The 25,999-nt window shown below is 39.4% G+C and overlaps 1 protein-coding gene and 1 pseudogene across 2 annotated transcripts in view; one reads left to right on the forward strand and one right to left on the reverse strand.

Annotated features, from left to right (window-relative positions):
- AKAP7 (A-kinase anchoring protein 7) overlaps positions 1 to 25,999 on the forward strand; it is a 137,320-nt gene that overhangs the window by 31,613 nt on the left and 79,708 nt on the right. For both annotated transcript variants that reach the window (XM_089921999.1, XM_022556592.3), the window contains exon 5: positions 4,337 to 4,497. In XM_089921999.1, coding sequence (XP_089778125.1) covers positions 4,337 to 4,497 — 161 coding nt within the window. The remainder of the gene's footprint in view (positions 1 to 4,336; positions 4,498 to 25,999) is intronic.
- LOC149747888 (ubiquitin-like domain-containing CTD phosphatase 1 pseudogene) lies at positions 7,572 to 9,007 on the reverse strand (annotated as a pseudogene).

The following is a 25,999-nucleotide window of genomic DNA, read 5'->3' on the forward strand; positions in this document are numbered from 1 at the left end:
TTAAAAAAATAATAATAATAGTAAAAAGAAAAAGAGAGCAACCAATCCAGTAAAGAAATCCACCAATGATAACAAGCGCTAAACACTAAACTAAGATAAACATAAAAATCAGAAACAAAACTGTCGCAGACAGCACACGCCATGTCTACAGTTGCTCCCAACATCCAACTCCTCAATTTTGGGATGATTCGCTGTCTGTTCAGGAATTCCACAGATGCAGGTACATCAAATTGTTTGTGGAGATTTAATCCACTGCTCCTGAGGCTGCTGGGAGAGCTTTCCCTTTCTCTTCTTTGTTCGCACAGCTTCTGGGGTTCAGCTTTGGATTTGGACCCGCCTCTGCATGTAGGTAGCCCTCAGGTATCTGTTCCCACCCAGACAGCATGGGGTTAAAGCAGTGGCTGATTGGAGCTCTAGCTCGTTCAGGCCAGGGGGAGGGAGGGGTACAGTATTTATAATTGGAATGCGGGGCGAACCTGTGGCAGTAGAGGCCATCGTGACGTTGCAACAGCCTGAGGCGCGCCATTTGTTCTCCCGGGGAAGTTGTCCCTGGTCTATGGGACCCTGGCAGTGGCGGGCTGCACAGGCTCCCAGTGGGGAGTGTGGATAGTGACCTGTGCTTGCACGCAGGATTTTTGGTGGCTGCAGCAGCAGCATTAACATTTCATGCCCGTCTCTGGTGTCCGGCTTGTGCTTGTCTCTGGACCTCGTTTAGGTGGTGCTCTGCCTTCTGTTGGCAGATGGGGAAGGAATCCCCTCTCCTCACGCAGCCCGAAACAATGTTCTTTTGCCTCTTTGGCAGCTCCAGACTCCCTCCCAGCTAGCTGTGGCGCACTAGCCCCCTTCAGGCTGTGTTCATGCAGCCAACCCCAGTCCTCTCCCTGGGATCCGACCTCCGAAGCCCGATCCTCAGCTCCCAGCCCCCGCCCGCTCCGGCGGGTGATCAGACAAGACTCTCGGGTTGGTGAATGCTGGTCGGCACCAATCCTCTGTGCGGGAATCTCTCCGCTTTGCCCTCTGCACCCCTGTGGCTGCGCTCTCTTCTGTGGCTCTGAAGCTTCCCCCCTCTGCCACCCGCAGTCTCCGCCCGTGAAGGGGCTTCCTAGTGTGTGGAAACTTTTCCTCCTTCATGGCTCCCTCCCAGAGGTGCAGGTCCTGTCCCTATTCTTTTGTCTCTGTTTTTTCTTTTTTCTTTTGCCCTACCCAGGTACATGGGGAGTTTCTTGCCTTCTGGGAAGTCTGAGGTCTTCTGCCAGAGTTCAATAGGTGTTTTGTAGGAGTTGTTCCACATGTAGATGTATTTTTGACGTATTTGCGGGGAGGAAGGTGATCTCCACGTCTTACTCCTCTGCCATCTTGAAGGTTCCTCTAGGAGACTTTTAGAAATATTTTGGGGGGTATTTTTGGTTGTCACAATTACTGAGGAGTGCCGTGGGCATTTATGGGCAGGTCTCAGTGTTACTAAATCACCTGCAGTACATGGGACAGTCCTGAACTAGGAAGCATTGTGTTGCCCTTAATTGTGGCATCACTTGCTAAAGAGTTACAGTACAGAGCACAGTGACAGTCTGAGTCATTCAGCGCCATGGTTTACAATGTCTGTTTGCAAATTTCAGTTTTGTGTAAAAAATTAAATATTTAGCAAGTCTACTTTGTGTTTGAAGGATTAAAGTGACATTCTTATGCTACTTTATGATACTGGGAGTCACAGTTCTACTGGAAAATGATGACCAGATATTTGCAATTTAGCAATTATTCTTGACTAAGTTGTAACGAAAGATCTAAGTAATAGTTGAAGTTTGCTGTATAGACAAGATAGTATTTTACAGTTCGACCAACATTGATTTCCAACCATGTGTTAGGTACTGAGCTAAGTGCTTTGGCAAAAATAAAGATGAACCATGAATGGATCTTGTACTCATGGATTATACCAGGTAGTTGACTAGGTCATATGGACCCAAGTAACTCTAATAGATAAATGTAAAAAGTGGTATGTTTCAGCTGGTGTAAAGTATTAATGGAATTGCAAAGGAGAGAAGATTTGCTTCTGGTTTGGGGAACCAGGGAAGTGTTTGTGGCAGAAGTATCGACTTTTAGGTGATGATGAGATTCAAGGTGTGGCTTCATTTTGGGTAGCTGTATAGTGAGAGTGAAACTGATGGGATTTCCTGGTAAGACATTGTTTATATGAAGGATTTTCTAAGTCCCTAATTTTTAAATTTTACCTTTCATCCTATACAGTATAATATGCTAGAGACACATATTGTTGGTTTCTTGTTCTGTATTCTTACTTTACGAAGTCTAGTATCATATTTTAGGTGTTTAATAAAGTATTGATTAATGGATTGGATATGGAGTGTGCAGAAACTTTTATTTTTTTTTATATATATATATTTTTATTATTTTTTTTGCCGTAATCGGGCCTCTCACTGTTGTGGCCTCTCCCATTGTGGAACACAGGCTCCGGACGCGCAGGCTCAGCGGCCATGGCTCACGGGCCCAGCCGCTCCGCGGCATGTGGGATCTTCCCGGACCGGGCACGAACCCATGTCCCCTGCATCTGCAGGCGGACTCTTAACCACTGTGCCACCAGGGAAGCCCAGAAACTTTTATTTTTTAATAATGAATTTCTTCAGGTAGGTATCACCCTTTGTGTCCTCACAGTGCAGAAGAAAGAATAGAAATATGTTAGCCCAGATGCTGATTTGCAAAGACGCTGCCCTACTTTAGTTTTAAGTACAACCTTTGGGTCTGAACTCTAGTTTCAGAATTGTTTCCTACGTGCCTGTACTCTATTCATTTTACCATAAAGAAGTCTTTCCGTAAACCGTTCTTGAAAAGATATTCTATTTAAAAGAATTTGAAAGTTAGTGATATTTATCAATAGACAGTATGACTCCTTTCACTCTGTGACCAGTGACATCTCATTAGGACAAATTTATTGATTTATGATACTGAAGATCTGAAAAACTGGACTGAATTTAGATCGTCTATATTTCTTTAAAGAAAAATGGGGTATAGAATTCACTGTCTCTGAAAAATCCTGACCTTTAGGGTGGCCTACTTTCATATAGATTTACATTTAAAATGAGTGTATTGAATTCCCCTCATTTACGGTAGATGAGCCGGAAGTGGCTGATCTGTTTTCACATGCTTTGACTCAGTGTGTGGTGAAGGACAGTATTATAGCAGAAGTGTGTCTTTTTGGATGAACATAAATACAGGTAGGCAAGATTGGATTTTGGATGTGGATTTAGAGGTACAACGAGAAATGCTGACATTTCTAAAGCTATTTTGAAGTATTATGTATTGTTTTGACAGAGAAACAAGACTCAGTATGGGAGCTATGGATGAAAATCAGTTAAAAATTTTATACGAATACTAATTTAGAAATATGAAAGATCTAGAAAAATTCCTAAATTTCTTTTCACACATTTGACATAATTACTACTGGCGAACAAATTGCTGATCAAGATAATTTAAATTCATGGTGGTTCACCAGAAGGGTGTTTTAAACCCCTCTCCATAATGTAATGATGTCCTTATTTCTTTTTTGAGTATTTGCTGCCCTCTAGTGAGATTTTATTTTTTTCTCATAATAAAGTACCTATACCAAACTCCTCTTACTATGGAAATAATTGATCTTAATTTTCAAAATATTCCAAACTTTATAATGTCTAATTCACTAATATAGTAAACATTTATTTTTAGAAAGAAAAATAATGCATTTGAAACACAGAATAGCCCTTAGAGGCTGTTTAGCCCGTAGAGGCTAAACAGATACAACAAACTTATGTAGCTGTAGTTGGTAAATATAAATTGCACTTTGGTTGAACCCAAGTATAATAAATTATCTTATTGTGGAGACCATTATATTTTAAAGAGATAACGTATTTTAAATTTTAGTAGAGTACCTCACAAATAGTAAATACTATATAAGTATTAGTACTTTTAACAAGAATCTAGAACTTTCACATAATCTAATATAATGTTTTGGAGGTATTAGGTTTTTCTGCAATATACTGTCAGTAATATTCTTTTTTAGTTGTCCATGCAGTATTTCCTTGGTTAAAAACCTTTTGGTGAACTATATCTTCTTTTGTGTCTTTAACATAAAATAAATTATAATTAGGTAAAGATTAATTCACTTCTACAGATTTTGTTAAAAATTAATATTAGTTTTATTTTGATCATATGGATTAGATTTTGAAGGTATTTTGAGCATTAAAGTAATTAGTACAAGTATAAAAATTAATTTATCTTTCTAAAACTGTTTCTCATTTGGTTTTGTATATTTTATTAATATGTTACTGAAAAATATATTATTTCTTACCAGTGGTATTGATGCTCTTTTGGAATTAAAACCATTTGTGGAAGAAATCCTCCAAGGAAAAACTTTGACTTTGCCCTTTGAAGGGGTTGACACTTTTGGAAATCAGGTTGGATTTGTGAAGCTGGCAGAAGGAGATCACATAAACCCACTTTTGGAGATAGCAGGTAAAACAAACAGTGATATACTTACGTGAAATCTCATCTGTTGAAGAAGCAATTTTTTTCTCCCAATTCTTATAATAGAGATTTGACATCTTTTAATTTTGGGGAGCCAGTGTAACCTCACTTTATAAGTGAGCTGCTTCAGCATTTGTTTGTATAGGGAAGTAGCCAAATAAAGGGTGGGAAAAGTTATCTTGATTCTTTGACCTGAGGAATATGTTGATTCTGGAAGATGATGGACTGGATCAAGTATTAGTTAGGACTGTCCTAATCATAAGTGTGAAGGATCCAACGCTTATCATGACATTTGACATGTAGTTGGCATTTAGTAAGTATTGAGTGAATTAATAAGAATCACCAATTGCCTATTTGGAGGCTTGTGGGCATTGTCAGCTCCATTCCGGAGAATCAGTAGATGAATCAGCAGCATTTTTCTCTGTGCTACCTTTTTACCTTCCTGTTTAGGTACTGCTCTAGAGCAGAAAGTCCATTGGTGGTGGTAGAAGGTCTCACATCCATTGGAGAACACATTGTTTTGTGCAGCACAATTGAAAATGTCAGGGAAATAGAAGCAGAAGATTATAAAACCTGGATGAGTGCTTTTTAAAGATGATCCAGAGATCATAGTTTGGGTGTTAGTAAAACAATTGTTAATGAAACAATTTTTATTTTCATTTCCTCTCATATTGTGCCAGATCATTTCATGTCATCTCATTTCAAGTTCAGTAATCCTTGATTCATAACACAGTCTCATCATTGCTCCATGCTGGGTTTATTTTTATCTATCTGTTTATCTGTCTTAAAATAATATCATAATCGTCTGGGAATCCACCACCCAAAACAAAAGCTAGGACCTTGGTAGTAAACTAACCATATTGTCCTTTTCATTAATCTATCCTTTGGCCTTCCTTCATTTTAAGCTAACCATCATCCTGAGGTCAGGGTTTATTTCCTTGTGTTCTTCCCAAGTATATGTATTTTTAATTGGTTTTAATCTTATAAAAAGGATATCATATTGTATGAGATCTTTTGAGACATACTTTCTAAAACACTTAATATATTGTCTTTATGCAGTTTTTAGTTGCCCATTCAAAAATGCACCTCTTTAGGGATGAGGGAGGCATGAGGATCAGATTTCATTTCATTGTTGGTTAAGTTTTTCTTTTGTGGAGCAAAGTATGTATAAACAACAAACAAGCAAGCAATTAAACAATAGTCATGAGTCAAGTAGGATTTAAAATCATTAGTTGGCCAAGGAGAAGGCAACTCTAACAGTTTTGATGGCAAAGCATTTGGGAACCCATGCCTTCAGTTAACAGACTTAATCTGTTCATCCTGAAATGCTCTGGAGAAAATGCTAGATTCAGGTCTTTCCTTTTGTAATATAAATATGTCTGAGCTCAAGAAACATTTCTAATTAGTCATTCATTCATTGTTCTTTTAAATAATTCAATGGGTGCTTGCAACATTGAGAATTCCATCCATTCTTAGCAATATTCTCACAAAGGCAGTTCCCAGTATTGATGAAAGAGCCATTGTGTGGTGAGGAATGTGAAATCTCACCAGCTTTAGCGTGACTCTGAGCTCAAGGGTGTTGGTTTGTCATTTTAGAAAAGGCCACTGCCCCTGTAATTCCTTTCTAGATGCCAGAGACTGTTTCTTAAAAATATATATACTTTTCTAAATGTTTAAACAAAACATTACAAGAAATGGAAAATAGAATGGCACTCCATCTACTCATATAATCACTTGCTTTTAATTTTGTGTGTATATTGTTTTGGATTACGTTTTTTAGTTTTTAATTTTTTTTAGCTGCGTCCTGCAGCATGCGGGATCTTAGTTCCCCACCAGGGATCGAACCCGTGCCCCCTGCAGTGGAAGCACGGAGTCCTAACCACTGGACCGCCAGGGAATTCCCTGGATTATAGTTTTTATGCAATTTTATAAGAAATCTAAATATTTGAATATGTATATGGAAAATTTCAGTGAAGTTTAGTTGAGCCTCAATTTGTGTAGAGTTCAGATAGTCCAGATGTTCAATACATGGAATTTTTGTTATTTTACTTCATTAGATTTATTTTTAAAAGAATGCCTCAGGATTAGTATTGCTTTAGTCCAACAGGATCAGTAAAATAATGTCATTTGTTTTTGTGTCATATTTTATAAACTTTTTCAAATATATTACAACTTTCAGAAGAATATATTCCATTGACCAGGGTAATACATTTCTTAGATCATTGTTATAAACTATGTATATGTGTATGCTTATACAAGAATATTAAACTCTTATTTGTTCAACATAAAGGAGGCAGAGCTAGTTGACTTAATCGAAAGAAGGAAATTTTTTTTTTTAAGGAAAGGAATTTATTGTTTACATCACTGAAATAGTCCCCCGTAAGAACAATACGTACCGTATTTATTTGAAAGAATCAGATTCCTTTCAGATAGAAAACTGTATAAAGCAATACTGTCAACACAAAACAGTGGTCATATTACATATCTACAGGCATAAGCATTGCAAATAAATTTTTCTTTTTAATCTTATGGCTAGATATTTTCACTGCAACACAGCGTTTGCACTTAGAGAAGACAGAGCTGGAACAGGACAAAAACTTTTTGTTCGTGCTTTTTAGGGCTGAACCAGTGATACGTCCCATTTCAAAATGTACTGCCTTTAACTGCTTTTAGGACAGTGGTTTTAGGCAGGAGTGCTTCTACTTGGCTAGCACAAAGAAACACACTCTTGTTCCTTAGTTTCATTCCTCATTCTCATGTTTCCTGTTTGTCACACTATGACATATCTATCAGAGCAGACATTTTCCAGTTTTGCTTAAAGAACACTGACACACATACACACCAAACTGAGACAGCTCAGAATTTAGAGATGTTAAGTAGTGAAGTAATAAGAGAAATTGTGTTTATGACAAAGGAATAAGAAAAACTCTCAGTGGTTTTAAGCATACCAAACTAGGTTTCTTACTAAAAACTTTTCTTATTTTGGTTTTAAAAATAGTATTTTCAGATTGGGTTTGGGCTTAGATAAAAACACAGTGAGACAAAAACACAAGACATACTTGTTTCCAAAGTCACAAAATGACATTGTTAAGTATACGTTTTTGTCCACTTTGTGTGTGTGTGTGTGTGTGTGTAAAAAAACTCGTACTCTATGCTGGAGAAAATGTTTTTCAGGAGTTACAGTATATTCATACAGGGGGAAAAAGGTTTTCTTTTCTTTTTTTTTTTTTTTTTTGCATATCGCTATGATCTTCAAAAAATATAAAATTAAATTTACAAAAAACTGGAAGACCAAGTATAAGCAGTCTGGTATTTACTGCAATGTCCAGCACTATCATAATGATCTTTAGCATAAAAGCGAAAAGAAATTCATGGATCTCAGGCATCTTCAGTAACTGCCAGTATAGCTTGTAACTGCTGTCCTTGCTTCTTTGAGAGATGCCTTTCCCAATATTTGTGATTTAGGTCCAAAAAGTCATCTAACTTTGCTATTTCCTTGAGGTACTGGGTTAATTTTAAAAGTTCTTTGTCTTTATCGCGATTTAGGTGTGCTTTCATAAAAGATCTTAGCTTTAGTCCATTCTGTGGGTTCATTAGAAAATTTCTTCCTATGTCATCAAACATGATGGGTTTTTTTGCTGTAAAACTCTGAAAACTTTCCCCATATAACACCAAGAGGCTTTACATCTATTAATCCTCTCCTTGGAGTATGCACTGTTATCATAGCAGCACTGTCCAACATGAAGATAATCTTGTAATTTGCATTTGTACTCACTCCCAGCTCTTGCATTTTAGCTTCAATCCACTTCAGATCAGATAACATGTCAGAATCCTCATATGCAGATGTTAGGAATTCATGAAGATATGGCCACATTAATTCTATCCCAGTATCTGCACAAGAGACTATGGTCAAATAATATATAATCAACACCTAGTACCAAAGGTTTTTTCCCTTCCCTGGGAGGATTGAAAATTTCCACTTTGTACTCTTTTATGCTGTGGGAAATTTTCAGTAGGTTTTCCTCCCTATTTTCTGCTTCAACTACTTCATCTTCAATATCAGAGTCGTTAACAACATCATCATTGTCAGGAGGTGGACCTAAGGCATCTTCCAAGCTCTCCTCATGAGTTCCCATCATCATGATTTTAGTATTTGGTTTCAGTTTGAGAGCTCCAAGCTTAACATAATTTTCTGCAGGTTTGCCTTTAACTTTGAGTCCAAGTAACTTCTGACATTTTGGTAACACTCCCGTAAGGGTCTTGAGAAATTGAGATCTAGCACAGTATCATCTTCTGAAAGTGTGGTCGCTGAATATTCCTGTCTACCCCATTTTACAATGATAGGAGGAGCCATCCTTGAAACATACGATGAGGCAGCTTGCATTCAGAAAAAGATACCTGGAGCGCGGCGGAACCGGCAGCAGCCCAGGAAAAATTTTTAAAGAACATAACTTTAATTATTAAAGTGTTGATAAAGAAGTTAAGTTTAAGTATATGTTATGAAGTGAAACTAACTTGAAAAATAGTTGAAAATTATAGTTCTTGAATAGTCTGATTTACCTAATTTTCATAGAGTTTTTCAATTTTCAAGTTAAAAGAAACAAATTCTTAAAATATTTCACAGTTGTTATGAAAAAAGGACTGAATTTTAGATACTAATATTTGAACTCATTATTGAAAATTTACAGGGTAAGAGTAATTTAGAATTAATGTGTAATATTGAAGAAAATTATTATGCATTTTGAACTAATAAAGTCTGAATTGATGAGTTAGTAACTTATTTTTGGTAGATGCCTGTGGGCTGAAGAGACCACGCCCATCTTTTTTTTTCTTTAATAATTTTTATTGGGATATAGTTGATTTACAATGTTGTGTTAGTTTTAGGTGTACAGCAAAATGAATCTGATATACATATACATATATCCACTCTTTTTTAGGTTTGTTTCCCATATAGGCCATTACAGAGTATTGAGTAGAGTTCCCTGTGCTATACAGTAGGTATTAGTTATCTGTTTTATATATAGTGGTGTGTATGTGTCAGTCCTAGTCTTCCAGTTTATCCCTCCCCGACCCCGTAACTGTAAGTTTATTTTCTACATCTGTAACTGTATTTCTGTTTTGTAGATAAGTTCATTTGCAGCCGTTGTAAAGATTAGTTATCTATTTTATATATAGTAGTGTGTATATGTCAATCCCAGTCTCCCAATTTATCCCTCCCCACCTCTTTCCCACTTGGTAACAATAAGTTTGTTTTCTAAATCTGTGACTCCATTTCTGTTTTGTAAGTAAGTTCATTTGTACCATTTTTTTAGATTCCACATATAAATGATATCATATGGTATTTGTCTTTCTCTGTCTGACTTCACTCAGTATGACAATCTCTAGGTCCATGCATGCTGCTGTAAATGGAATTATTTCATCCTTTTTTATGACTGAATAATATTCCATTGTATAAATGTACCACATCTTTTTTTTTTTCTTGCGGTACATGGGCCTCTCACTGTTGTGGCCTCTCCCGTTGCGGAGCACAGGCTCCGGACGCGCAGGCTCAGCGGCTGTGGCTCATGGGCCCAGCCGCTTCGTGGCATGTGGTATCTTCCTGGACTGGAGCACGAACCCGTGTCCCCTACCTCGGCAGGCGGACTCTCAACCACTGTGCCACCAGGGAAGCCCCCACATCTTCTTTATTCATTCCTCTGTCAGTGGACATTTAGGTTGCTTCCGTTTCCTGGCTATTGTACGGAAACACAAAAGACCACGAATAGCCAAAGCAATCTTGAGAAGGAAAAAAGGAGCTGGAGGAATCAGGCTCCCTGACTTCAGACTATGCTAACAAAGCTACAGTAATCAAGACAGTATGGTACTGGCACAAAAACAGAAATATAGATCAATGGAACAGGATTGAAAACCCAGAGATAAACCCACACACATATGGTCACCGTATCTTTGATAAAGGAGGCAAGAATATACAATGGAGAAAAGACAGTCTCTTCAATAAGTGCTGCTGGGAAAACTGGACAGTTACATATAAAAGAATGAAATTAGAACACTCCCTAACACCATACACAAAAATAAATTCAAAATGGATTAGAGACCTAAATGTAAGACTGGACACTATGAAACTCTTAGAGGAAAACATAGGAAGAACACTCTCTGACATAAATCACAGCAAGATCTTTTTCGATCCACCTCCTAGTGTAATGAAAATAGAAACAAAGAGACCACGCCCATTTTTGCGCACTGTGTTCATGTAGGTTTATGGTGGTAGCCGCTTGAGGGAGCTGGTATACAGCAGCCAAGACTGTGTCTCAGCTTACTACCTTGACCTTGAGTGATCCTGTTTTTCCAGAATAAAAAGCACCTTCTGCTTTCCAAGCAGTACACAACAGCTCATAGAGCTAAGAAGGTATTGAAAATTAGGCATTTACATGTCATTTCTCCACATTTTACAGTGATGAAATTGCACTGGAAGCTTTTTGCATAGAAATGAATGTGATTTCATTCATTTTTTTGTGTGAAATGTAATTTTGTTAAGAAGTGTATTAGATTGAGAGATTGCTAAAAATTTAGCCTGCTGGGATTATAATAGTCCTTGCAGATCTTTTTTTTTAAATGAGAAAAATGTGCTGTTTAGCATGATAAAAGATTCCAAGTGCATTTATCTCATAAAAGGAAAAATGAAAGGTTTTCAGGGTGTTCATTCGAACATTACTCTTTCTCTTATTATGACCGTCATGTTCCCCAAAAGATGGAGATTATATGCCCTGTGTTTCTGCTCCTTGTGGGGATTCTGTTCAGTTGCTGGTATCTTCGGGCGTTTTTCTAAGCTGTTCTCCTCTTGCACTTCTAACCACCACAGGCAGATGGGCATCCCAGCAGCCTGCTGACCCTTCCCCTTAATGGCTGGACTAAGCTGTCTTCAGAGACATCAGCACACCTTAGCCACACATCATTTAGAACTAAGCAAAGACAAGCTTTTCTCCCCAGCCAGAATGTCTGAATCACAGCCCCGCTCCCTAGAGGGCCCTCAGAGCCTCTTTTCTTCTCCCCTCTCACCTCTCTTTTTACCCTTTCCATTGTCCCGTATAGGGACAAATTGTTTTTCCTTCTACCCTCCTAGATTCTCCCCCAGGGACCCTGTAGACTTAGACTGACAACAGATTAACAAGGGAAAAGCAAAGAGTTTAGTAATGTGTCCAGTACACATCACATGGGTGAAACCTCAATGAAGAGTAACTCACGGGGGTGGCTAGAATGTGGGCTCATATAGCATCTTAACAGAAGAATAATAAATTTGTAGAGAAGTGACAAGACAAAGGAAAAGGGTTTTAAGCTTTCAGGTCGGGCAGACTGCGGCGGGGGGGCTTCTAATGGAGTAAGGTTTGTGTGTATAGGTCCACCTTGGCCATACAAATTCCCCAGGAGAGGGGACTTTTGGCAGTCCTCATTTTTCACAAGTGTCTGCTTTTGGTCAGACAAGGGAAGCTCTGGGAAAGTTTCTTTTTGCATCTATTGATTCTCTTTGTCTCTAGCTCAAAATATGTCTTATGCCCAAGTGGCACATTTTGGGGTGGCATATTCCCTATACCTTTTATTTTACTTGATTTTCAATCAAACACTTAAATGGATTTACTTTATGCTGGATATTATTCTAATCATCTTACAAATGTTAACCCTTTCAATCTTAACAACTATGTGAGACAGGGATGATTGTCATCACCCCCGTTTTACAGTTGGGAATCTGAGGCACAAAGAGGCTAAATAATTTGTTAGTAAGTGGTAGAGCCAGGACGCAAATCCAGGCAGTCTGGCTCCATATTCTGTGTTCCTTTTTTTTTTTTTTTAACATCTTTGTTGGAGTATAATTGCTTTAAAATGGTGTGCTAGTTTCTGCTGTATAAAAAAGTGAATCAGCTATACATATACATGTATCCCCATATCTCCACCCTCTTGCATCTCCCTCCCGCCCTCCCTATCCCACCCCTCTAGGTGGTCACAAAGCACTGAGCTGATCGCCCTGTGCTATGAGGCTGCTTCCCACTAGCTATTTTACATTTGGTAGTGTATATATGTCCATGCCACTCTGTCACTTCGTCCCAGCTTACCCTTCTCCCCTTCCCGTGTCTTCAGGTCCATTCTCTATGTCTGTGTCTTTTTTCCTGTCCTGCCCCTAAGTTCTTCAGAACCTTTTTTTTTTTTTTTTTTAGATTCCATATATATGTGTTAGCATACGGTATTTGTTTTTCTCTTTCTGACTTAATTCACTCTGTATGAGAGACTTGAGGTCCATCCATCTCACTACAAATAACTCAGTTTCGTTCCTCCTTATGGCTGAGCAATATTCCATTGTATATATGTGCCACATCTTCTTTATCCATTCATCTGTCAGTGGAAACTTAGGTTGCTTCCATGTCCTGGCTATTGTAAATAGAGCTGCAATGAACATTGTGGTAAAAGACTCTTTGAATTATGGTTTTCTCAGGGTATATGCCCAGTAGTGGGATTGCTGGGTCTTATGGTAGTTCTATTTTTAGTTTCTTGAGCAACCTCCACACTGTTCTCCATAGTAGCTGTATCAATTTACATTCCCACTAACAGCGCAACAGGGTTCCCTTTTCTCCATACCCTCTCCAGCATTTATTGTTTGTAAATTTTTTGATGATGGCCATTCTGAGCGGTGTGAGGTGATACCTCATTGTAGGTTTTTAAAAAAAATAATTAATTAATTAATTTTTGGCTGCATTGGGTCTTTATTGCTGCACACGGACTTTTTCTAGTTGCAGTGAACAGGGGCTACTCTTCGCTGCGGTGTGCGGGCTTCTCATTGTGGCGGCTTCTCTTATTGCGGAACACGGGCTCCAGGCGTGGCGCGCGGGCTTCGGTAGTTGTGGCATGCGGGCTCGGTAGCTGTGGCTCACGGGCTCTAGAGCGCAGGCTCAGTAACTGTGGCTCACGGGCTTAGTTGCTCCACGGCATGTGGGATCTTCCTGGACCAGGGCTTGAACCCATGACCCCTGCATTGGCAGGTGGATTCTTAACCACTGCGCCACCAGGAAATTCCTCATTGTAGTTTTGATTTGCATTTCTCTAATGGTTAGTGACGTTGAGCATCCTTTCATGTGTTTGTTGGCAATCTGTAAATCTTCTTTGGAGAAATGTCTATTTAGATCTTCTGCCCATTTTTGGATTGGGTTCTTTGTTTTTTTGATATTGAGCTGCATGAGCTGCCTGTATATTTTGGAGATTAATCCTTTGTCAGCCGCTTCACTTGCAAATATTTTTTCCCATTCTGAGGGTTGTCTTTTTATCTTGTTTATGGTTTGCTTTGCTGTGCAAAAGCTTTGAAGTTTCATTAGGTCCCATTTGTTTATTTTTGTTTTTATTTCCATTTCTCTAGGAGGTGGGTCTAAAAGGATCTTGCTGTGATTTATGTCATAGAGTGTTCTGCCTATGTTTTCCATTACGAGTTTTATAGTGGGCTTCCCTGGTGGCGCAGTGGTTGAGAGTCTGCCTGCCGATGCAGGGGACACGGGTTCGTGCCCCGGTCCGGGAAGATACCACATGCCGCGGAGCAGCTGGGCCCATGAGCCATGGCCGCTGAGCCTGTGCATCCGGAGCCTGTGCTCCACAATGGGAGAGGCCACAACAGTGAGAGGCCTGCGTACCGCAAAAAAACAAAAACAAAAAACAACAACAGAAAAGCGTTTTATAGTGTCTGGCCTTACATTTAGGTCTTTAATCCATTTTGAGTTTATTTTTGTGTATGGTGTTAGGGAGTGTTCTAATTTCATTCTTTTATATGTAGCTGTCCAGTTTTCCCAGCACCACTTATTGAAGAGGCTGTCTTTTCTCCATTGTATATTCTTGCCTCCTTTAAAAACAGTAAGGTGACCGTATGTTTGTTGGTTTATCTCTGGTCTTTCTATCCTGTTGCATTGATCTGTATTTCTGTTTTTGTGCCAGTACCATACTGTCTTGATTACTGTAGCTTCGTAGTATAGTCTGAAGTCAGGGAGCCTGATTCCTCCAGCTCCGTTTTTCTTTCTCAAGATTGCTTTGGCTATTTGTGGTCCTTTGTGTTTCCATACAAGTTGTGAAATGTTTTTTTCTCGTTCTGTAAAAAATGCCATTGGTAGTTTGATAGGAATTGCATTGAATCTGTAGATTGCTTTGGGTAGTATATTCATTTTCACAGTGTTGATTCTTCCAGTCCAAGAACATGGTATATCTCTCCATCTGTTTGTATCATCTTTAATTTCTTTCATCAGTGTCTTACAGTTTTCTGAATACAGGTCTTTTGTCTCCTTAGGTAGGTTTATTCCTAGGTATTTTATTCTTTTTATTGCAGAGGTAAATGGGAGTGTTTCCTTAATTTCTCTTTCAGATTTTTCATCATTAGTGTATGCAAGAGATTTCTGTGCATTAATTTTATATCCCGCTACTTTACCAAATTCATTGATTAGCTCTAGTAGTTTTCTGGTAGTATCTTTGGGATTCTCTATGTATAGTATCATGTCATCTGCAAACAGTGACAGTTTTACTTCTTTTCCAATTTGGATTCCTTTTATTTCTTTTTCTTCTCTGATTGCTGTGGCTAAAACTTCCAAAACTATGTTGAATAATAGTGGTGAGAGTGGGCAGCCTTGGCTTGTTCCTGATCTTAGTGGAAGTGGTTTCAGTTTTTCACCATTGAGAACGATGTTGGCTGTGGGTTTGTCATATATGGCCTTTATTATGTTGAGGTAAGTTCCCTCTATGCCTACTTTCTGGAAAGTGTTTATCATAAATAGGTGTTGAATTTTGTCGAAAGCTTTTTCTGCATCTATTGAGTTTATCATATGGTTTTTCTCCTTCAATTTGTTAATATGGTGTATCACATTTATTGATTTGCATATACTGAAGAATCTTTGCATTCCTGGGATAAACCCCACTTGATCATGGTGTATGATCCTTTTAATGAGCTGTGGATTCTGTTTGCTAGTATTTTGTTGAGGATTTTTGCATCTATGTTCATCAGTGATATTGGTCTGTAGTTTTCTTTTTTTGAGGCATCTTTGTCCATTTTTGGTATCAGGGTGATGGTGGCCTTGTAGAGTGAGTTTGGGAGTATTCCTCCCTCTGCTGTGTTTTGGAAGAGTTTGAGAAGGATAGGTGTTAGCTCTTCTCTAAATGTTTGATAGAATTCGCCTATGAAGCCTGGGTCCTGGGCTTTTGTTTGTTGGAAGATTTTTAATCACAGTTTCAACTTCAGTGCTTGTGATTGGCCTTTTTATATTTTCTATTTCTTCCTGGTTCAGTCTTGGGAGGTTGTGCTTTACTAAGAATTTGTCCATTTCTTCCAGGTTGTCCATTTTATTGGCATAGAGTTGCTTGTTGTAATCTCTCATGATCCTTTGTATTTCTGCAGTGTCAGTTATTACTTCTCTTTTTTCATTTCTAATTCTATTGATTTGAGCCTTCTCCCTTTTTTTCTTGATGAGTCTGGCTAAAGGTTTATCAATTTTGTTTATCTTCTCAAAGAGGCAGCTTTTAGTTTTATTGATCTTTGCCATTGTTTTCTTCATTTCATTTTTTAATTTAACTTATTTATTTTTGGCTGCATGGGGTCTTCGTTGCTGTGTGCAGGATTTCTCTAGTTGCGGTGAGTGGGGTCCACTCCTTGTTGCGGTGCATGGGCTTCTCATGGCAATGGCTTCTCTTGTTGTGGAGCACTGGCTCTAGGCATGTGGGCTCCAGTAGTTGTGGCTCCCGGGCTCAGTAGTTGTTGCTCATAGGCTCGGTAATTATGGCGCATGGGCTTAGTTGCTCTGCGGCATGTGGGATCTTCCTGGACCAGGGCTCGAACCCGTGTCCCCTGCATTGGCATGTGGATTCTTAACCACTGCACCACTAGGGGAGTCCCTCCTTCATTTCTTTTTCATTTATTTCTGATCTGATCTGTATGATTTCTTTCCTTCTGCTAACTTTGGGGTTTTTTTGTTCTTCTTTCTCTAATTGCTTTAGATGTAAGGTTAGGTTGTTTATTTGAGATGTTACTTGTTTCTTGAGGTAGGATTGTATTGCTGTACAGTTCCTTCTTAGAACTGCTTTTGCTGTATCCCATAGGTTTTGGGTCATCGTGTTTTCATTGTCATTTGTTTCTAGGTATTTTTTGAATTCCTCTTTGATTTCTTCAGTGATCTGTTGGTTGTTTAGTACTGTAGTTTTTAGCCTCCATGTGTTTGTATATTTTACAGATTTTTTCCTGTAATTGATGTCTAGTCTCATAGCCTCGTGGTCAGAAAAGGTACTTGATATGATTTCAGTTTTCTTAAATTAACCAAGGCTTGATTTGTCACCCAGGATATTATCTGTCCTGGAGAAGGTTCCATGAGCACTTGAGAAGAAAGTATATTCTGTTGCTTTTGGATGGAATGTCCTATAAATATCAGTTAAGTCCATCTTGTTTAATATGTCATTTAAAGCTTGTGTTTCCTTATTTATTTTCATTTTGGATGATCTGTCCATTGGTGAAAGTGGGGTCTTAAAGTCCCCTACTATGATTGTGTTACTGTCCATTTGCCCCTTTATGGCTGTTAGCAGTTGCCTTAAGTATTGAGGTGCTCCTATTTTGGGTGCATAAATATTTACAATTGTTATATCTTTTTCTTGGATTGATCCCTTGATCATTATGTAGTGTCCTTCTTTGTCTCTTGTGATAGTGTTTATTTTAAAGTCTGTTTTGTCTGATATGCGAATTGCTACTCCAGCTTTCTTTTGATTTCCATTGGCATGGAATATCTTTTTCCATACCGTCACTTTCAGTCTGTATGTGGCCCTAGGTTTGACGTCGGCCTCCTGTAGACAGCATATATACGGGTCTTGTTTTAGTATCCATTCAACCAGTCTGTGTCTTTTGGTTGGAGCATTTTATCCATTTACATTTAAGGTAGTTATTGATATGTGTGTTCCTATTACCATTTTCTTAATTGTTTTGGGTTTGTTATTGTAGGTCTTTTCCTTCTCTTGTGTTTCCTGCCTAGAGAAGTTCCTTTAGCATATATTTGTTGTAAAGCTGGTTTGGTGGTGCTGAATTCTCTCAGCTTTTGCTTGTCTGTAAAGGTTTTAATTTCTCCATCAAATCTGAATGAGATCCTTGCTGGGTAGAGTAATCTTGGTTGTAGGTTTTTCTCCTTCATCACTTTAAATATGTCCTGCCACTCCCTTCTGGCTTGCAGAGTTTCTGCTGAAAGATCAGCTGTTAACCTTATGGGGATTCCCTTGTACATTATTTGTTGCTTTTCCTTTGCTGCTTTTAATATTTTTTCTTTGTATTTAATTTTTGATAGTTTGATTAATATGTGTCTTGGCATGTTTCTCCTTGAATTTATCCTGTATGGGACTCTCTGTGCTTCCTGGACTTGATTTGACTATTTCCTTTCCCATATTAGGGAAGTTTTCAACTACAGTCTCTTTAAATATTTTCTCAGTCCCTTTTTTTTCTCTTCTTCTGGGACCCCTATTATTCGAATGTTGGTGCGTTTAATGTTGTCCCCGAGGTCTCTGAAACTGTCGTCAATTCTTTTCATTTTTTTTTTCTTTATTCTGCTGTGCAGTGGTTATTTCCAGTATTTTATCCTCCAGGTCACTTATCCATTCTTCTGCCTCAGTTATTCTGCTATTGATTCCTTCTAGAGAGTTTTAAATTTCGTTTATTGTGTTGTTCATCATTGTTTGCTCTTCTTCTAGGTCCTTGTTAAACGTTTCATGTATTTCCTCCATTCTATTTTTAAGAGTTTGGATCATCTTTGCTATCATTACTCTGAATTCTTTTTCAGGTAGACTATTTCCTCTTCATTTGTTTGGTCTGGTGAGATTTACCTTGCTCCTTCATCTGCTGTGTATTTCTCTGTCTTCTCATTTTGCTTAGCTTACTGTGTTTGGTGTCTCCTTTCTGCAGGTTGCAGGTTCGTAGTTCCCTTTGTTTTTGGTGTCTGTCCCCAGTGGGTAAGTTTGTTTCAGTGGGTTGTGTAGGCTTCCTCTTGGAGGGGACTGGTGCCTGTGTCCTGGTGGATGAGGCTGGATCTTGTCTTTCTGGTGGGCAGGACCATGTCCGGTGTTGTGTTTTGGGGTGTCTGTGAACTTATTATGATTTTAGGCAGCCTCTCTGCTAATGGGTGGGGTTGTGTTCCTGTCTTGCTAGTTGTTTGGCATAGAATGACCAGCACTGTAGCTTGCTGGTCGTTGAGTGGAGCTGGGTCTTAGCATTGAGATGGAGATCTCTGGGAGAGCTTTTGCTGTTTGATATTACATGGGGCCAGGAGGTCTCTGGTGGACCAATGTCCTGAACTCTTCTCTCCCACCTCGGAGACTCAGGCCTAACCCTCTGCTGGAGTACCAAGACTCTGTCAGCCACCCAGAAAAGCTAGAACATGCTGAGGTTGTATAGAATATTCCTTGCAGCTCCTTTCTTTTGGAAGCCTTTTGATCTGCACTCTACTTCTCCCTCCTTCTCTACTGTCTTCTTACAAATAACCTGGACTTTCCACCAGGGATGTTGAAGAGAAGACACATGGATCTACGTAGATCTCAGCATATGCTTTTCTTACTTTCCTTGGCAGAGAAATTTCATCTTTTCACTTCAGGGAAGCAACTTTACGCCTTCTCTTTGGCGTATCTGAATTGCCAGTGTCACTCCTCTGGCACTTTGAGGCCATTATTAAGTAAAATCAGGGTCACTTGAACATAAGCACTGCAATATCGCGAGGTGCGAAGAGACAAACCTGTGTTCTTTTTTTTTTTTTTTTCCCGTACGTGGGCCTCTCACTGTTGTGGCCCCTTCCGTTGCAGAGCACAGGCTCCGGACGCGCAGGCTCAGCGGCCATGGCTTACGGGCCCAGCCGCTCTGCGGCATGTGGGATCCTCCCGGACCGGGGCACGAACCCATGTACCCTGCATCGGCAGGCGGACTCTCAACCACTGCGCCACCAGGGAAGCCCCTGTGTTCTTTTTTTAACAGTATTATTTATTATAACATATGTGTGATATACAGTCTACATAAAGAAGAATATTTGGTACAGAATAAATGCCAAATTAAGAAATGTTAGCTACCATTATCATTGTCATGAAACAGTCTCCGAAAGCATTACTTTTACTGATTGTATAATATTCTGTTGCATTATAATTTATTTTACTGTTCCCCTCTTGTTAGATTTTTTTTAAATTGAGCTATAATTGATTTGTAACATTATATTTGTTTCTGGGGTTCAACATAATGATTTGATATTTGTATGTACTGCAAAATGATCACCACAATAGTTAACATCCATCAGCACACATAATTATAAAATTTTTTTTCTTGTGATGAGAATGTTTAAGACTTACTCTTTTAACAGCCTTCAAATATGCAAGACAGTATTATTAAGTATGGGCACCATGCTGTACATTACATCCCCAGGACTTATTTTTTTAATAAGTGGCAGTTTGCATCTTTTGACCTCCTTCACCCATCTTGCCACTCCCACCAGATCCTGTGTTCATAATCACTATGCTGGTCTGTTACACTGTAAATGAACAAGAGGACTCCTAACCAGTGTCCGGGAGCACCCCCTCTACCTTCCAGCCTAAGCTGAAGCCCGGCTCCAGTCCGAGATCATAGCTTCCTTGGTGCACCAAATGCCTCACACCACGGGACCCAGAAATGTCACCCACTTTCTCTTAGTTGTTTCTTGCTTTGTCCCTGTTCTGCCCTCACACAAAAGCCTTTTTTTATTGGTCGTTCGTGGTGTCAGGTTTTGTTACCCTCTACCTCTCGTTTCTGCTGTTGTCTGAATATTTCCTCTTGGGCATTGAGGGCTTTGTTCGCTCTCTTGCTGCAGCACTGTGAGCACAGCCATCCAACCATCCTGGCTCACAGTGAGCTGTGGGGTCAGTCAGAGCTGATTGCCGGCCTGCTGCCTGACCCACAACGCAGCCTGTGACCAGCTGAGTGACTTTAAGCAATCTATCTAATTCCTTACTTAATTTCCTTATTTGTAAAACAAGCATAATAGAAACTATTCTCAAAACAAAATGAGATAATATACATGAAGTGCTTTGGTATAGTGTTTGGCACATGTACAGTGTTAAATAGACGATAGCTATTATCATTAGTAATAATAATAATAATAACAATTACCCCCCCCCCCGACTACTACCATTACAACTGTTCCTTTTCTTGAAATCCCTTGACTTCTTTGACAGTAGCCTCGTATACTCCGCTCCAGCAGTTTGTAAGCATAGTGAAATCTTTGACTCTTCATCTGCCAGAATGACTCTGAGTATAGCTGGGTATAGCTGTCTATCACAACTTTCCAGACTCCTTGCTATGGCCCACGGTATCCTTGTGTTCTGGTCTCCTGCTGAGGTCTCCTGTCTTAACCTGCTTCTCTCTTCTCCCTCAGTATGCTCCAGTTACCCTGCTTCTTTTCAGATATGGGAAGGAATTGAATAAACACAAAAAATAAAAAGTTAAAAATAGATAAAATTGTATTACTTAGGATTATAAAAGTATTGTCTCTTTATTATTCATTTTGATGTTCTTTTATACAGCTAAGTCTCCTTGTGTTTAAAATATACATTAAGAAATTGTTCTTCAGACAATTTGCTTCTTTAAATATGAGGTGAATTATATTATTTAGGGAGCATTCGTAGATGACTTTTGAAGGATGTCTGATGTATTTGCTATGTGCTTTTCTATTTAGCGCTTGAAAGAATGTCTTTGGTACTAGGAGGAATTGAACAATTTATTAAAATATTCATAAGTTTCTCTTCCAGAACATGAGTTAACATAGATGAAAAATGACATGTGGTTTTTACACTAGCAAGAATTTTTCTGATCTCAAGAATGATATTTCTATAACCATTACCCAGTATTCTGGCTAAGCAATAGATTATACTTATAGATTATATTAGGAATATAGAGTCAGTCCTAAGAAATAACTTTCCCAAATGAAGGTGACATTTGTTCCCCATATTTCTATGTACCTAGAGAATATACTCTGCTGGGAAAACACAGTAATAAAAATGAAATGTGCTTTGTGACAAATTATTTAAACCGGTATTGTGGATAGATATCCATCATCAAAGAGTTCAGGCCCAGTGAATAATGAGAACTGTTGGATCAAAATTTGATGTAACTGAAGCCAGTAAATCAGAAAATGTTGTTTCTTTAGAATCAATTTATAATAATACTGATATAGCAAATTAAATAATATGTAAAAACAAATGTAGATAGTAATGAACATTACAAATACCTACTATTTTGATTTCTGTTAACAAAGCTCCTTTCCTTATATCTCTTGTATTTTCTGATAATTCTAAACTTTGTCTTTCTCCTTCTTGGGCTAAAATCTGTCCCATGAGACTATAAACTCCATAAAAGCAGGGACTGTTTGCTGTCTTCAGGACATATTGTACCTGGCACATAGGAGAACTGCTCAGTAAATAACTTAACAAATGAATTTTACCTTTGACACTTTCTAGCCATTTCTATTTTGAGGGTTGGTGTGAACACGTTGCTAAGTTGCCATCCGAAGCTCTTCTATGTGATAATTCTTCAAATACTTGAACACTTAGAAGATAAGCCCTAATCTCTTTAGTCAAATTTTAGGGATTTAGTAAGTTAGTCCATTATGGTATATGTTAAACCATCAGACGTTGCCAATAAATGACAGTTTTATAATATTCAGCCTAATGTTTTGATATTAGGTGTGTTTAAAACAGTTGAGAATATGCCGAAATAAAGAAGTTTAAAGCTGGGCTATGATAGGGTAGTTGAGAAAAGATATACCTGTTTGTGATTATATGAACTAAAAGGTGATAAGTTAATTGTAACAGTACAGGCAGACTTCATTTTATTGCTCTTTGCTTTATTGTGTTTGACAGATAACTGCTTTTTTTTTTTTTTTTTTTAACAAATTGAAGGTAACCCTATATAGAGCAAGTCTGTCAGTGACATTTTTCTAACAACATTTGCTCACTTAGTGTTTCTAGGTCACATTTTGGTAATTCTTGCAATATTTCAAACTTTTCTGTGATTATTTTATTTGTTATGGCGATCCGTGGTCAGTGATCTTCGGGGTGCCATGAACCGTGCACGTATAAGACGGCCAACTTAAATGTGTGTCTTCTGACTGCTCCACTGACTGTCCGTTTCCCTATCTCTCGCCCACTCTTTGGGCCTCTCTATTCCTTGAGACACAATAATACTGAAATTAGGCCAGTTAGTAACCCTACAACGGCCTCTAAGTGTTCAAGTGAAAGGAAGAGTTCATCAGTGCATCAAACTTCACTGGTGTCTTATTTTAAGGCACTGCCGCAGCCTTCCCAGCCCTCAGCAGCCGTCACCCTGATCAGTCAACCGCCGTTGACATTGAGGCAAGACCCTCCACCAGCCAAAAAAATTAGTATTCACTGAAGGCTCAGATGATGGTTAGAATTTTTGAGCAATAAAGTACATTGTTTTTTAGGTGTAAGGCTATTGCACATTGAATAGACTACAGTATAGTGTAAATATGACTTTTTTATGTCCCCCCCCCAAATTTGTGTGACTTGCTTTATTGTGATATTCTGCTTTATTGTGGTGGTCTGGAACTGAACCCTCAGAATCTCTGAGGCATGACCGTAATTGGTACGAATACAGCCTTCTTTAAACATGCATATGCTGGATTGTTGTCTTTTTGTTTAGGTTGCCTAGTATCTAAACTCTTCCGCACTATCTCTCATGTCAGATATGTGCTTTCACAGACTTTTCTTTTTGGTGTTACGTGATCTTGCTTTGGCCCAGACTTTGAGTCAGAAGCTAGCAACCTGAGCAAAAAAGGACTGTGCAGAATCCATTGTGGGGATAGGTTGTGTCATCAGTGTCTAAAGCAGGTGACAGTTCTTGCCCTTTGTGTGTGTGCATGGCTTCAGTAGTGCCGGCTGGGAGAGGTGGTGGCATCCCCAGACCTGTTATCCACTGTTGGATCCAGTGTTGGGCATCTTGGCTTCCTAGCCTTCCAGGCTGCAACTCTAGTCCTCTCAGTGTTATTATATAAATTCCTTTCCTGCTTAACTCAACCAAAGTGGTCATCTGTTGCTTACAACTAAGAACTAGTGTTTTTTTGGTATTTTAATGTTCTACTGCTTAACCTTCTTTATTACCATAGAAGAGAGAGGAAAAATCATGGTGGCAGTGACTCACAGTGAATGGTTTTAGGACATGCCCCAAATTTACAAACCGATCAAAACATCACATTTAGCACATACTAGCACTTGGTAGATATTACAGAAGTAAAATAACAAAGGGAGATTTTTGAAAATGTGGTGGGATAATATTTTGAGATACCAAGTTTTTATCTGTGTGTTTCTTGTATTCTTTCTTTAATGCCTAGCCCCCCATCCAAGCAGTGGCACCTCGTGCTCAGAAGAGAGAGAATACTGCAGAAAAAATAGAGAAAGGGCTTTGGGGTTTCAACAACAAAGGATAATGGTGTTTTTCCTGCCCTGATGCTAGGGAAGATTCCCTAGTTTGGGTGAAGGAGGAGAGAGTCAGAGGCTAAGCTAGAGTGTGAATTCTTTTTCTTTTTTTTTTTTTTTGGCGGTACGCAGGCCTTTCACTGATGTGGCCTCTCCCGTTGTGGAGCACAGGCTCCAGATGCGCAGGCTCAGCGGCCGTGGCTCACGGGCCTAGCCGCTCCACGGCATGTGGGATCTTCCTGGACCGGGGCACGAACCCGTGTCCCCTGCATCAGTAGGCAGAGTCTCAACCATTGCGCCACCAGGGAAGCCCTAGAGTGTGAATTCTTGCCCCTCCATCATCCCCTGAATGAAGCAACAGAAACACCCTAAGTCTGAGAGCAGAAGTGACCTGTGCTCTGTTTCTGAGACGTGTCCATAGAGGTAGCAAAGCCAGAGTGGCAGTGGAAGCGAAGAGAGGATGGTCTTGTGTGATGGATGGCTGTACAGTATTCTCACCAGTTCCACCTTTGCCCTAGGGAGCTCTGCTTTTTCTGTGTGCTCAAGAGTAGTGGAAGGGGGCTTCCCTGGTGGCGCAGTGGTTAAGAACCTGCCTGCTAATGCAGAGGACACGGGTCCAAGCCCTGGTCTGGGAAGATCCCACATGCTGCAGAGCAACTAAACCCGTGTGCCACAACTACTGAGCCTGCGCGCTAGAGCCCGTGAGCCACAACTGCTGAGCCCGTGTGCTGCAACTACTGAAGCCTGCACACCTAGAGCCTGTGCTCTGCAACAAGAGAAGCCACCGCAATGAGAAGCCCACACACCACAACGAAGAGTAGCCCCCGCTCGCCGCAACTAGAGAGAGCCTGCACGCAGCAAGGAAGACCAAACACAGCCAATAAATAATAAATTAAAAAAAAAAAAAAAAAGGAGTAGTGGAAGGGTGGTAAGGGGCCTCAGCTCCATTGAGTTTATGAGTTTGTGAGCAATAGAATGAAATCTTGTGTACCTGCGAGGGCACAGAAGTTACAGAGAGTCATTGAATAGGGGAGCAAGGGAGGATACAGTTTCAAAAGCCAAGTCTGGTACATGTCTCAGGAGATGCCAGATGGTGACCCAAGACCCCAGTGCCCCCCCTCCCCCATCTTAAACACTGTGACATTCCATTTAGCTGTCTTTCCTTCAACTAATACATTTCCAGGGAAAGAGAAGAGCACTTTCAATCTCCTGAGACTCAGTTGCTCTCACCAGGAATACATGTATATTTCAGTTGAAATATAGATGAGTAAAGAAAGTTACTATCATACATAAATTTCCCTTGCTTAAAACCCTCAGAATTTCCCACCAACCTTAGAATACAATCCAAAGCTTTTGCCGTGCCTCGTAAGGGCCCCTGCCCACTTCTCTAAACCCCTTTCCTACCTCTTCCCCGATCCCCCGCTCATCCTATTCCAGTTATCCTACCCTTTTTACTGCTTTTGGACCTACTAACCACTTTTCACCATGGAAGCTGTTCCTTCTGCCATGAGCACCCTCGCTCCAGATACACACGTGATTTTCTTCTAGACCTCATCCAGGTGGCTTCTCAAATGTCTCATCTTCGGAACAGGATTCCCAGACCACCTTCTCTGAAATAACAACCCCTTTTCTTCCACATCACTTTGTATGCCCCTACTGCTTTATTTTTCTTTGTGTCACTTGTTGATACCCCGCATTGTGTATTTATTTGTTTGTGGCGCCCAGTATAGTTGGATGCTCCCTGAGGGCTGGGGATTTATTTTGTCCATTGTGTCCCCGGCACCCAGAACAGTACCTGGTGTATCTTTTATTTTTAAGGACACATTTCCTTGAAACATTAGGTAATCTTTCACTAGGCTCATGGTTTTAATTGTTAGAAAAATTAGGACATACTTAACATTGATGAGAATTAGCTGAACTTAAAAGGGACAGTTTCTCACTGAATATTTATTTATTTATTTATTTTTATATCTTTATTGGAGTATAATTGCTTCACAGTGTTGTGTTAGTT

This window comes from Delphinapterus leucas, chromosome 12 (assembly GCF_059928025.1).
Source record: "Delphinapterus leucas isolate spDelLeu-1000000601 "Yukka" chromosome 12, BTC_Dleu_Yukka2, whole genome shotgun sequence".
In the NCBI taxonomy this organism is placed as follows: Eukaryota; Metazoa; Chordata; class Mammalia; order Artiodactyla; family Monodontidae; genus Delphinapterus; species Delphinapterus leucas.